This window comes from Excalfactoria chinensis, chromosome 19, assembly GCF_039878825.1.
Source record: "Excalfactoria chinensis isolate bCotChi1 chromosome 19, bCotChi1.hap2, whole genome shotgun sequence".
Taxonomy (NCBI): Eukaryota; Metazoa; Chordata; class Aves; order Galliformes; family Phasianidae; genus Excalfactoria; species Excalfactoria chinensis.
This window is the reverse complement of record NC_092843.1, coordinates 2,923,014-2,937,230: the sequence shown is the minus strand read 5'-3', so window position 1 is coordinate 2,937,230 and position 14,217 is coordinate 2,923,014. Positions and strand designations below refer to the sequence as shown.

At 54.6% G+C, this 14,217-nt stretch overlaps 1 protein-coding gene across 5 annotated transcripts in view; it reads right to left on the bottom strand.

The window, feature by feature from the left end:
- Window positions 1-11,404, bottom strand: part of CUX1 (cut like homeobox 1) — a 204,864-nt gene extending 193,460 nt beyond the window's left edge. For 4 of the 5 annotated variants that reach the window (XM_072353955.1, XM_072353957.1, XM_072353958.1 and 1 more), the window contains exon 1: window positions 11,160-11,302. In XM_072353955.1, the coding sequence (XP_072210056.1) occupies window positions 11,160-11,222 (63 nt within the window). In that variant the 5' untranslated portion in view covers window positions 11,223-11,302. Of the gene's footprint in view, window positions 1-11,159 lie in introns of all 5 variants that reach the window. The other variant, XM_072353960.1, reaches the window with a different exon arrangement.
- Between the last annotated feature and the right edge of the window lie 2,813 nt (window positions 11,405-14,217).

The window sequence follows — 14,217 nt, the reverse complement described above, 5'->3', positions numbered from 1 at the left end:
GCCTGAGTCCTGCAACTTGGTACCCAACAGCCCCAGTTCTCTGTACCTTCACTGCCATGTTAATGCATAACTCCCTGATGTTTCCTGCGTGTACAATCACCAAATGTAAGTCACAGCCGTGCCACGAGGAAGCAAGCACAAGGTACACGACACTGACTACTACACTGAAGGCACAACCCTCCGAAGCCAGAAATCGCTCAGTATTCACAGAGCACTGAGGTGTTAAACCAGCAACGTGCAGCAGCACTTCTCCCCCCTTCTGTACAGCTTATCCATCAACCATGCTGACTGCTGAAAGACAGCACTAGAAGTTTGAGAACTCATCTGCATGTTCTTCTCCGCGACAAGCCTGCCATACAAAGAACAGATCCCCACGTTCCTCTACTCCATGTAGTGGGTTCAACTTCAGCATCTACTGAAAGCAAAGCACCTGCTCAAGCCTCAGATGAAAGGTATCGAAGAACAGCAGCTCTTCCTTTCGCCAATAAAACATATTTGCACTTTAAGCTATGCATAATGTTTAAGTCTGTTAGGAATCCTATTATGAGAAACTTATTTTATGAGTCTGCCAAAAGGGATGGTTACCAGAAGCATAATCACAGTAAGCAATAAAGGCTGACACGGAGTATATTTCTAAGCAATTACAGCAGGTGTTTTAAAGGCATAAAGCCGCATTGTTATAAATCCATTTAGAGGCACAGACATGGAAAAAGCAAAAGGCTACCAGAAGGCTGAGAGCCCCGCAGCAGCCCAGCACTGCTTCTCTTCCCTGCAGCACCAACATGAGCAAGTCAAAGCAACGCTGGATTAAGCAGTTCCAGAGCAGCATTACAACTGAACCACCAGCCCTCGACAGAGGATGCAGCACACGCTGCTAAGCTCAGAGCAGTATTATCGTCCACAGATTGCTAGAGCTGTTTTAGCATACTATGAACCACCACTTCTTTTCAACATAAGCAGTGTGATGTGGAGCATTTCAGATTATGAATATGGTTTGACAGAGGAAAGGTTGGGATGGGGGAGCTAAGTGCCAGGTATAGAGCTGGGTACTTTGTAATGCACTTTGGGAAGTCCTGCCCCGGCCTTACAAGAACCTGCATGTGAAATCAATCTACAGAACGCTGGAGGAAACTCAGGGAAAGCTCCTTTGCCAACATAACACATAACTTTATAGAACAATTGCTGGTTATCAGAACGACGATTGCCAAGAGACAACACCGACTATAAATATGACTACCAGCTATTCCACACAACCCCGAAGTGCCCTGCCAAGCCCTCCTTCATGTTCTCTCTCTCACACAGACAAAGGCCTCAAAGCCATGGGACATCTGCCAGGGAAACAAATGAAGTTAAAAAACCAGCAGAACACGAACATGTACTAACCTAAACTTGCGTGTTCTTTCTTCCCAATTCCTCCCCCAGCGCCTCCCCCTACAAAGAGCACGTCTCGCTTTGCCGTACTCTTTTCCTTCTCCCAACCAGTCTTAACTCTTGCACCGATGTTTTAAAGTTTCCCTACCTTTGAAAAAATAATGCTCTGCTCTTAAATGTTTTGCCAGATCTGGACCACACCCTGCCCTCTCCCAAAATCTCGGCTGTTTGTCTCCTATTGCACGTAATCAATTATAGCACTTTCAGGTTTGGATTTTGCATGGTGGGAGCCGATCCAGGAAGGAGATTGTGCCTGTGTGAGCTTGTGTGTTTACACAAACACACATACATGCATGCGTACACACACGCAGCTTTGTAAGATTGTTTTGTTTCCACGTATCTGTAGGGGATTTTCCTCAAACGGAGCTTTTCCCTTGTCTGCACACCCTACCTGATACGAAAAGGGAGCTGAAAAATTTCCACTTGCAGGTCATGCTAATTACCAAAAACACAAAGGGGGGAAAAAAAGAACAACCAACCCAAATCTTTGCCATTCTATCAGCACCGGAACCGAACACCAAACCAAGAAATCACAGCACAGAGATGCACGAACGCACCTGGCAGATCGCCCCGCTCCGCCCTGCGTTTTGCCCTCCCTGCTCCTTCCTGGATTCGGTGTCAGCCACCAACTCAGATGTTTGACAAAAAAGGGATACGGCACGTTGCCCACCAGCATCGTGAGCTGCCAAGTGAGAAATGCAAGCTTGGAAACAGGCTTGAGAGATTCCAGCCAGGACAGCAAGGCTCGGAGCATCGCAGAAGCGACAGAGCTGAGCGCGGTGGGCAGAGGCTGGAGGGGACACGGGGAGCTGCATGCAGCCACCCAGCAGCGCACTGCCTTCCATACCCACACAGCTCCATCATTCGGGGTTACCGAGGAACAACTGCTGTTTGTCTTCCTTCTGCTCTTCCCTTTCTAACTAAGCCCAGCTGCCACGCTCCATTACTGACTGCAGCCAGAATTTTCTGACGTATTTTTACTTTTCTGTGGACGTTCTGCACCTGATCTTTTCTATGAGCTGTGGCAAAGCAGCACCAAACAGCTCATGGTGCAGCTCACCCTGAGCCGAGTTCATCGCTTTGGACTCCTACAACACCTATAAAGAAAGTTTACCTCCCAGAAGAGACAAGAATCATCTCGTTAATCTGTTGGGTAGCTCATACAACAACAGTGTGAGCACCACGTGCACACCAACACTCCATTTGTCTTCAGACAGTTTTTGGAAGACAGACATTTTATCAGCCTATCTGTTAACACTTTCCTTCGGAAAATATGTTTCGCCTGCCAGCAAACAAACAACAAAATAACGCGTCGTATCTGTACGGCGAGAGGGAAACGAGCAGGGATCAGCTTCTAAGGGCTGAAAAAGCAGCGATACCCCAATGTATGAGACCACCTGTGAGTGGGGACAACTCCTCAAGTCCACGAGCATCACCATGACCAACTGACCCACCGGTCTGAGCAGCAGGGAGAAGAAAATCTGGGCTGGGATGCTGTTACCTTTTGGTTATCTTCGCCTTTAACTGCACACACCAGGAGCTGGGGAGGTTTTCAATGTCCAGCTCAGATCACAGAAGGAGATTTTAACTGGCAAATGCTGCTTAGGAGTAGTTTTGAGTGAGACTTCCAAGGTCCTGAAAGCATTTTTAGCAAGATCCATAAACCGTAGTTCTAATTAAGGATTAAATCCGGAGACTAAACACCTCTTTATTCGAGGTCGGGGAGGTTTAAATCTTTTTGTATTAATGCTGAACTATATCATCTGATATTTTTGCTATGACCAACCTATAAAACCTGTCAGCTTCGCTCAGTTTACACAGGGCTCTAATTATGTTTAACTAGAATGTGAATGATCTAATTACTTAACATCTTACAGCACCAAGTACCGAGGACATCTGGTCGAGCAACTGGCAAAGGAGGCTGAGGACTGAAGGGAGCATTCTGTGCCATGCTGGGAGCAGCTCCCCAGCCCAGCCCTTGCCCCCTGCCACCACCGAGGGGTGCTCGGATGGCACTATATGACACACTAGAAGGTGCCATTGCAGCCCATCGGCACAGACAAGCTCCCAGTTTGCTTTCTTTCCCCCGGGAGCACTGCTGTCCATGCCCACCATATCAACTTCATGCAGGCAAAGAGGTAAAACTAAAAGTTCAGGCTAAAAACCCAGCACGGCTGCTGCTCCCTATCCTTACTTCTGCTTAACCAACAGATGGAAACCAGCAGTGAGCAGCTGCATAAAGCGGCAAGAACTCTAAGACACAGCAGCTCCCCAAAAGCTCACACGATGCCCGAGCGCTCCCCTAATTGCGCGCTGCCCCTGAGCCTCCAAGCACCTCAGATGGAAAACAAAACCGAAACAACGCCTGAAAGCTGTTGCAGCACCTCGGATGGAAGCAGAGTCCAGCCCCACGTCCTGGGGAAGCTGTGCTTTGGGAAACAGAGCCCTTCCCCATCGCCAACCCCACCGCCCAACAACCACAGCACAAACCAGCCCTGCTTGTGCCACACGGCACCGGGTGGGAATCCGCCGAGATCAAAGGTGCTCTATTAATAAACCCCGCGTCTTTACGTTCCTCGCAGCTGAAAAACCCAATTGAAACATTACGGTGACCTTACAGCAAAGAACTCACTGCTGTGGCACCGAGGACGGAATACCAGGAGGTGCCCTAAGAAGGGCTCCAGCAAAATGGAGATGGATGCGGTACGGCAGCGTTACACCTGCCTGACTTCAGTCACTGGGGTGGCAAAGGATGGCCTAAATTCAATAGAAAGATCTGAGAGGCTTTTATTAGGTCTCCCAAGGAGCGTAACTGACAGTGAAACAAACAACGTGTCAGGCCTTAAGTCAGCATTTAGAAAGTAAATTTATAATGAAGAGCTGCCAATCAAGGCGCCGCACAAAGGGGATGCTGCCGAGCGCCGGCGCTCACCGAGCTCAGTGCAGTTCTGCAGCTTCCGAGCACCAAAATTAACTTCACAATTTGTCGGAAAAATGATTATAGCAAAGAAATAGGGCGTAAAAACGGTGACGTGTGACTTCATTTTGCCATAACATACCTTGAAGCAAATAAGATAAAGAGCAAAGCGTGGCCTAAAACAACAGAAGTCGGCGCGCTCTTTTCGAACCCACCCGCTACCTTCCTGCTCCCCCATCTCCTGTGCTAAACCCAACTGTGGCTGGGCAACACGTGCAGTGATCCCAAGCTGCAGAGCAATGCCTCCCAGTGCTCAGAGCACTCCAGAGCCCCCACTGCCACAGCAGCGCTCACAAAGCACAGCAGGGAGGGCCCTGCTGACCGGGACTGCGAAAACAACCTGAACTATTAAGTTCTTCTTCTAATCCTATTTAAAGTAGGTTTTCACCGTTCCAATTTTAGACCTCAAGTCCTATTTACAGGACAGAAAATCCCAGATAGTGACATTAATCAAGTTTTCCTTCGCCTGGTGTAAGACGTGGCACATTAAAGGACAAACTGTGCTCGGGATGTGCCAGGATATCTCAGATGCGAATGGATTTTAATTTATTGCCCTAAACGAGCTGATCGCAGCACTGTCTGTGCAGTTTTAATCACTTCTGCTGCATTTACCAAAACAACCCAAGGACAAAAAAGTTCTTGTTTCCTCATCCATCCCTGGTCCTGCACTGTGTGGTAACAGGGGGAAGGGAAGGGAAGGGAAGGGAAGGGAAGGGAAGGGAAGGGAAGGGAAGGGAAGGGAAGGGAAGGGAAGGGAAGGGAAGGGAAGGGAAGGGAAGGGAAGGGAAGGGAAGGGAAGGGAAGTATGGACCTCCATCCTCAGAACGTTTTATTTTTCTAAATACAAACACTCCTTGTGCTCACATAAAAGATATGAAGGTTACAGTTCTGTAAGTAACTCAGCACAGAGGTCTCCCCACAAATCAATTGCCAGACTCCTGGCTCCTGCTTTCTGAATGTTTAATATTATCCCATCTCCACAATTAGTATTAGCAAAGCAACGATGCTCATACCAGACATACCGAGCCCGAGTTATCCCAGCACTATCAATATGAACACGCACACAAAAGTTGCGACATAAAAATAGATGCACACTTTGCTGACCAAATTAACACGATCGTATTTCAGACGGCAGACAAAGGGTACGTTTTATTTATGTCTGAAAACGAAGCAAACATCTTTAAGTGATAACGTGACATAAATTTACTTTGACGCTCATCCACAATAAAACGTGTAAATATCCAATAAAAATAAAACGGAAAATAATTGCAGACAAAAGGCCAAGTATAAATTTTATTGAGCGACTCTGACGACATTTATAGTTGACATCCATAGAACAACGAGAAACAGAATGGGGCTGACTGGGAATGGGAGGTTGGAGAAGAGGTGCTGGGCATGGCAGGAGGGGTGAGGGTGGGATGGGGTGGGATGGGGGTCCATCTCTACTGACAAAGCAGCCCCTCCCCACTGAACTCAGAGATTCCAAGTGTGTGTGTTTAAAATGAAGCACAGGTGATGAGATGCTGCCTGGGCCAATGGCCCCGTGCTGTGCTGAACATGGATGGAGCCCATTCGCTTTGCAAAGTTCTCTGAGCTGTGCATAGGGACTGGTGTTCCCTGCGCTGCCCCAGGGCTCTGCAAGCAAACGTGTGGGAAGTGAGCAGCAATCAATAGCTCTGATGGCACAGGAGACATCTAAATCACAAGCACTGGTCCTGCTGGCAGCCTCAGCAGGAGGCCATCAATACCTGGGCTGCAAAACCTGCCCTGGGATACAGGAGCTGGAAGGAGAAGCTTAAGGGTACCACATCTCCTGTAGTTGTGTGAGCACAGAACTGACCGCCCCACACAGCCCTACTCAGACACCAACCTGCCCCATGGCCAGCCATGCTCTGACACAGGCAGCTTTAATGATGCACCCACAAGCCAATGGGTACAGAGTTCAACACTCACACCTCCAGCTGCCTGCAGTGTGGATTTTAAGCAGCCTTCACCATACAGAGAAATCTGAAGGGAAACCTGATGAGTTGTGTGTCAGCATTCGGTCCCAGTCACAACCAGCACTTGTTTAGGACACCACTCAGTTCTCTGTTCACATTTACTTCTATACGCACCACTTCCAGAAACAAGCCTGAAAAACTATCTGCAGTTTTTTCACCTCCAAGCCCCAGCTGCAGGCTCACTCCTTCCCCTTTTCCCTCTGTCCCTTCCAGCTCCAAGCAGCCCCCTTCCCTGTACTCCACTTGCTTTTATTGCATTCCCACAGCTTGTCCTCAAGGGCCCCAGACTGAAGCCACCACTTCCCAGCAAGGGAAGATCCCAGGCAGCAGCATGGACCCAGGTTACACAGAAAGAAGCACACGAGGAACCCCCAGGGATCCACAGCACAGAGCCAACACTGTTAGACAGAACGAGACCACACCTGGGTCTCTTTGCTGAGCTGGTGTGGCTCCGGGCTCCGCTGACCACCAGCTGAATGGGAGATCTCCGCAGCAACACCACTCCCACCATTTACCAACACTGAGCCCAAATCCTCCTGCTGCTCACAGAACCCTGTGCCAGCTCTTGCAGACACCATAACTCCAAACTTGCTGATGGACACACAGTCACACACCAGGGACAGAAACGGGACCCGCACAGCTGTAAGAGCCTCAGAGAGATCCAACCTCATGGGCCCTAAAAGCTCACAGTCACAGGGATGGAGACATGGGAACGCAAAGCATCCAGGTCAGGCAGCTTACAGGCTTCTGTGCATCTGCTCTGTGCTCCCAGGTGGGGTCTGCCCTCACCTCTGCCCTCCCAGAGCAGACCCACAACCCCATCTGGGGGTGGCTGAGCACCCTGAGCCCCAGCTGCAGGCATAGGCACTACCTGTGCAGCCTGCTCTGGTACTAAATGGGGAGGCTGGTGGTCCCGCCTATGGCAGGGGGTTGGAGATTCATGATCCTTGAGGCCCCTTCCAACCCGGGCCATTCTGTGATCGCTTCAGGGCAGTGTGCGAGCCACCGGCCCAGCCAGCAGCATCAGACAGCGTCTGTCAGTCTGCACAGTGCGAGCTGCTGCAGCATGGAGCCACGGGGCACTGCCGGCTCCCAGAGATGTGCTAATGCACACGGAGATGCACAGCTCTGAGCTGAGGGACCGAGGAGCCGCCTGAGCTGCTGCAGCCACAGAGCAGAGCGGATCCAGCAGCACGAAGCCTTGGCTGCCTGCTGCTTCCTGGGAATGCAGTGCTGTCTGACACCAGGACAGCCTGCTGCACATCCCACGGCCTGCACCCAACATCTGCACCGCTTCGTGCTGATCTCTGCTAAGAACTTTGAACTGCACACGTTTTCAGTCACCTGTTCAGACTCCCGTGCTCTTCACAAGCCAAGCGCCGCGGCTTGCTGTGTTTTAACATGATAATTAACAGGAAAAGCAGAAGTGACAGACGCGTTTGCCTTGTCAGGGCAGAGAAAACACAAACAAGCTGAGAACGTCTTCCATGAAATGAGGAAGCCGTACCTTCACCGCTGCAAAGGCACCTCACCAGCACCAGGCCTTATTTTCTCCCTTCTTCCCCAGGAAACTCACCACACACATCAGAGCCCCGCGCTGCATCCAGATCCCAGCACACACACCTCAGTGCTCTGCACATGGGAAACCATCCGGCACGGAGAGGAACAAAGAGCAGAACGCAGAGCACATGGAACAGAACGGCTGTGTGCTGGGAATGGGAACACAGCACGCACTGCGCCCACAGGGCCCCGCACCAAGGAGTGCTGCTGCCTGCACCCGAAGCACCAGCGGACACATCTGGATCTCCTGAGCCTTCATCTCCAGCTCGGGATGATCAAACTGAATCTCGGGATCACAAACCTTCCTCCATCCATCTTTTGCATCACAAATCAGCTCTCAAGTAACAAATCATGGCTCAGTGGCATTTCGGATGCTGCACCCATCACATACGTGCTGCTGTTACATACAGACACAACCCGATCCCAAAACCCCCCAACCTTTCCCACACTTCACACCAACATTTCTCAGCACAGAACCCAGCCGGCCACACGCACGGTGTGAGAGCAGCCAGCCTCCAACAGGGCTGCAGGAGGAACAGGAACCGAAAGTTCTACACGGAGCCGTACGGGCAAACGAAATGAACGCAGAGCCGCTAATTCCACTTGTGCTGAAGCACGTTAACTCCTTCACTTAAAGCAAATCAGCCCCTGCTCCGCCGCCATCGGATCCAGGAACGGATGCCAAGAGCTCCACCTGTTTCTAATTAAATAATTGAATAGCTTCACTATTTAAGCGCTACTCGTTGCTACTTCGTTTTTCCAGACTTGGTGCAAATTTTGGAACGCTGCAGGAAGATCAATGGTTTCCTTACAATTACTCACAGCGGGGTGGGAACCGATACCCACCCTGATGTCCATCGGATACGATGCAGTAATAAGATGAGATTTACACAAATGAATACAGAAAAACACCAGCGAGACTCAGGTTGAGATTCCAGCCCTGCAACTTGGTCACAGCCAGCTGTGCTGCCCTGCTCTCCAGCAGCCACTTACTGCACTCCTACCCAAAAAGTGAGGCTTTGGGTCTCGTGCTTATCTTCACAGCCTCAACACCGCGTTCCTTTGCTTTCCATCAAGCAGTTCCAACCCCTCCAGCCATCGCATGCACTCAGCTCAGGGCTGAGGGTCAGGCCGAGCCACGCTGACCGTGGAGGTGCAGCTGGAACTGCTGCATCCTCCAACACACACACACAGTCAGTGCTGCCAGACCCACGCTGCCCCATTGCCCCTGCAGCGCAGCGCTGGTTTCCCTGCTCACCAGCAGAGGGGTGTTTGTGGGAAGGTGTTGGTTAAGACGCACCAGACCCACAGCCTCGGAGCTGCAGGAACCACCACGGTGCCTCCCAGCTGGAGATGCAGGAGCTGAGGGCGGCAGTGCTGCTCCAGCCATGGCATTCACATCTACCATCATCACAGTCACCCGCAGTGAGGGCTCCTCCTCTCCATGCACACCTTCACCACGAGTGACCCGACGTGGGTCCCTCTTCCACCACGTGGCAGACTCACGCTGAAATGATGTCACGCTCATTTCATTGCCTCTTTAGGAAACGGATCTAACCCCGACAAGAAGAGCGCCCAGGGACGGCCTGAAGGGAAGAGCCGCATCTGACACTGAGAGGAAGCTGCCACTCCAACACCGCTCATCCCACTGGCACACGGTCTGATCCTCAACCCAACTTCTGCACAGGGAAAGCAGCTCCAGCTTTCTGTCACTGCCCTTCAAACACATCACTGCCAATGAATGGGGGGCACACACAGCTCTCCAAGACCGAACCTCACACTGCTCGATGACAGCATTCGTAGCACAACACAGTCACCTGCGAGCAGGGGGAAACACCGCGCTGCCTCTGTGTGCGGACGGGCGGGTAATTAAAGGGGAAAAAAAAGGCTGATTTCAGACAAATGAACCGCTCTGCGTGGAGCTGAGGCGCCCTGTGGTCACTGCGGGGTCTGAGCGCCGTGGGCCGCGCAGGGCCGCAACGCGGGCAGCCAAGAGCCCAACGCTGGCGTCACCCGGCGTCACAGCGCGACGCTCCACAACAGGTTTTACAGCGCGCACAGAAATTAAACCCCGATAAAAGCCAGTCGGTTGGTTGTGTTTTTTTCCTTCCTTTACTCCGAACGGATCACAGCGGTCCGGCACCGCGATGCGCCGCAGCCTTTGGCGACACGCGGGTACCGCCCGGCGCAGCCCGGAGCCGTCGGTGCAGCGCAGCCCTTCGGGTCCCGCGCGGCGGTTCCGTCCCCCGCCGGCACAACTCGGCCGTGCGGGCCGGCAGCCCCCGCCGAAACGCATCCCGACGTCAGTCCCTTCTCTCCCATCCCGCTCCGCATCTCCCTCTCGCTCTCCCCGCTCCGCTCGGTACCGCCGAGCGCCCTTCCGAGCGGGGAAAGTTCGGCCAAGTCCGCGCAGCCTCCGCAGAAACAATACGGCGGCGATAGGGGACGGCGCTCCCTCCCGCCGCACCTGAGGGCCCCGCCGCCGTCCCCCGACTCCCGCGGGGCCGCGACCGCCGCTCGGCCCCCTCCGCACTCCGCGCTTCCGCCGGAGCGCCCCGCGCCGCCCCCCGGTGCCGCCCCCCCCCCCCTTCCCGGCGCCGCTCGGCGGGTCCCCCCCGGCCCGGTGCCGGCACCCCGGGGCCGCCCGCGGCGCCGCGGACGCGTCCGGCGTTAGAGCGCCCCCCCGGCCCCCGCCGCCCCGCGCCCCCCGCGCACACAAAGTCCCGGCACTCGGGAAACTTTCCCCGGCCGCCGCAGGAGGGACGGAGGGAGAGGAGGAGGAGGAGGAGGACGGGAGGGGGGCAGGGAAGCGGAGCGCTCGGAGCGGTGGCAGCGCGCGGCCCGGAGCGGTTCGGCCGCGGGGAGCGACGGAGCGCAGCCCCGGGACGGAGCGGGACGAAGCGGCGACGGCCCCGGCACGGCAGCGCCGGCTCCGGCGCCATCTTGGGCCGATCGATGAATTGAACAAAGGGGATCGATGTCCGATGGGGGCGCCGATCGGTGCGGGGGGGGCGGAGGGAGCGGCGCGGCGCGGCCGGGCGGAGCGGGGGTTCCCTGCAGGCGGCGGGGCCGGCAGCGGGAGGAGGAGGGGGGGGAGGCCGGGCCCGAGGGAAGGCGGAGAAGGGGAGGGGGGCGGGGGGGGGGGGTCCGGCGGCGCGGCCCGGCCGGTGCGGCGAGCGGGAGAGTCTGACCTGCAGCTGCTGTAAATCAAAGCGCTTCCAATATTGAAACATCGATCCCACATTGGCCGCCATCTTGAGACATATTGAGACAGAGTGAGCGGCTGATAGAGAGAGAGAGAGGGGCTGGAGTTCGGAGCCGGGAGGGAGGGGGAGGGAGGGAGAGAGGGAGGGGGGAGGAGGGGCGGGGGGGCGAGGGGAGGGCGGCGGCGGGGAGCGCCCAAATCCCGGCCTGGAGCCCGAGCCGCCCGGAACGCGGAGTCAGCGCGGGGGGGGGGGGGAGGTTGAGGGGGGGGGGCGGCGCTCCGGAGCGCTCCCGGTGTTCCCCCCCCCCGCAGCGCCCGCGAGGGCCGAGCCCGGGCTGTGGGGGAAGGAGGGGGGGGCACGGCGCCCAGCGCTCGGTGCTGCTGCCCCACAGCGCGGAGTGAGAGGGGAGAATCGGAGGGAAACGGCGGTGGGAAAGTGCCGGGGGGCGACGGGGCTGAGCTAAAGGGGGCTCGGGGACATGTGGGCGCTCGGTGCCGCAGCGCTGCTCGGGGAGGGCCGGGAAATGCGGCATGTCTATAGAAAAGGGGATGTAAAAAAGGTGAGAGAAGTTATTTTGTGCTGAAAGACGCGCCCTACAAACACAAACATTTTCCCTTTCCTGAAAAGCGCTTTGCCCGCCGCATCTCTTCCCAAAACAAACTGCGCTCACAGCCTGCAAATACAGCAGCCCCCAAAGCCCCATTTCCTGTCACGGAACGGGCACAGCTGGACCTGCCCCCCCAGCTCAGCCCTGCACGACGTTCCCGTCCCCTGCGCTGTGCTCCCATCCCCTGCCCTGTACACTCCAGCACCCCCCGCTCCCTGCAGCCCCGCTCTGTGCTCCCGGCACCGCTGTGTGCTGCGTTGGGGTGGGAAATAAATAACATCTTGCTGTGGGTGAGTGTAGATTTTTCCTCAACTTGCGTTCGATCACCGAGTGCACGCGGTGCTGTGCGGGCGGAGGACGGGCTGCTCGGACACGGCCCTGCCTGTCACTGTTGAAGTTACACGCAGCGTGTTTCCCAACGCCCGTCCTTCGGAGCGGCACCGCCGTTTCTTCCTCCATTTCCACTTTTTGCCGAGGCTGCCGCTCACACAGATACTAATCGCCATGGCGGGTTTTATGTTAATGAGTCGCACGTAATGATCAACCCGGCAACTACAGACCTTCAAATTGCCGGCTGGCCGCGTCGCGGCTGTGACCAATGGCACTGGGTGGGGACAAGCCGGGCCTGCGAGCAGAGCTCACCGCCGACAGCAGCGGGCACGTGCGGCCGATGCCCAGAGAGGGAACCCCGCGGGTCCCGAAGCCCTGCGCCTGTAGGGCTGCTGGCTCCGCAGTGCAGCCGTGGCCGGGTGCTGCGCTGTGCTGTGGGGGGCACGGAGGCACAGCATGATGGATGCCCGCAGGGACGGAGCTGTGCAGCCCCTCCGGAGCCCGGCTAAGGACGTAACCGGTTCGGGTAGCACAAAAATAGGATTTTAATCCTGGGAAGCATCATTTCACATTCCAGTGATCTAATCAAAATCCTCTCCTCTAATCTCTCCACGGTCCCCCCTTTCTAGATGAAAGAGGCCGGAGTTGCTGCCTTCACCCTTTCTCCGCTGCCTCCCCATTCTACCAGTCTGTTCTGTGTCCAGGCAACTGCAAAGAGACATTTCAAAGGCTCCTGCCGTGCCATGGAGATGTTTTCTCTTGTTAGTTTGGACTGCAGGTGTGTGTGCCTCAAGGATGAAGTATCGCGGCGCTGCTTTGGGTTGGGGGCGCGCAGTCGCAGCGCAGTAAATCACAGAGCAGCGCTCCGCTTTGAACACACGCACAGAGAGAGGGAAAGGAAAAAAGCATCTGACCCGAATCCTTTGCTGGAAACACATCTGGTTAAAATCCAAAGTTTCAAATTGAGTAATATTTTAAAATGCATTTGGTAGGTATTAAATTACAGCGTTATATCGGATAATATTTATGATACTAATGTGTTAAGCAGAGGTTTATATCTGTCAGGCGACGTGAATGATTGTCATATGGGGCAACAAATGTGTCCTGATATAAATAACATTTTTACGACGTTTTGAACATTAGTGCAGTTCTTTTTCTGGTGTTGCAGGAGTTCCATCTTGTCGCTTTGTTGCCATTCTGGCAGAGCAGCTCCGTGCCGGATCCCGCCGTGTTTCAGCAGCGCGGTGCTGAGGAGGAGCACACGGTGCGGCCGAATTGAGGACGCGCTGGGAGCAGCGGGCCGGCAGCTGGGCACCCAGTGCTCCGGTTGGCTGCAGTGCAGGATCGGCGCCTCGCCTGCCGTTCACCCGAGGAGGTCTCTCCCGCCGGCTCTGCTTTCTGGAAGCGCTGCATTCCACGCCGTCCTGCGGGGCACGGAGCTCCGCAGAGCAGCAGGGATGCGTGCCGTGTTCTGCTGGGTCGTACCTGGCCGAGAGAAGCAGCCGTGCTGTCGGTGCTTCTTCAGCTGGTGGGGCTGAAGTTCCCTCGGATTATGATGTTTTCAGAAATCAGTTCTGTGTGCTCGTTTGAGGCGGGCTGCCTTAAGGTTACATTTGATCTGTGTAAATGCTAACTTCTCTCAACGCGCATTAACCGAGTGCTGCGAAAGTAAGCACAGTGCGCTTGAAGTTTAAATCTGAAATGATGGCAATTACAGCACTTCAGTTGTAGGTGTGTTACACTGATTTCTTTTTCTTTTTTTTTTCCAGGTGTAGCCACACCGACACCCTTACCAAGAGAAGAGAAAGGGATTACAATTGGGTATAGGGGAGATTTTAACCATTAGAGTGGAGAGGCACTGCACAGGCTGCCCATGGACTGCTGCCCATCCCTGCACACCCCCAGGGTCAGGCTAGAGGGCTGTGAGCGCTGATGGAGCTGTGGGTGTCTCGTGTGCACTGTGGGCAGTGGGACCAGATGGCCTCTGGGAGTCCCTTCTAACTCAAACCGTTCTGATTCTATGGTTTTAAGTACAAGTATTCAAATAAAATTCATTTCTTGTTAATGTCACCGTGCTATAAGACGTCACTAGTACAAATATTTAAC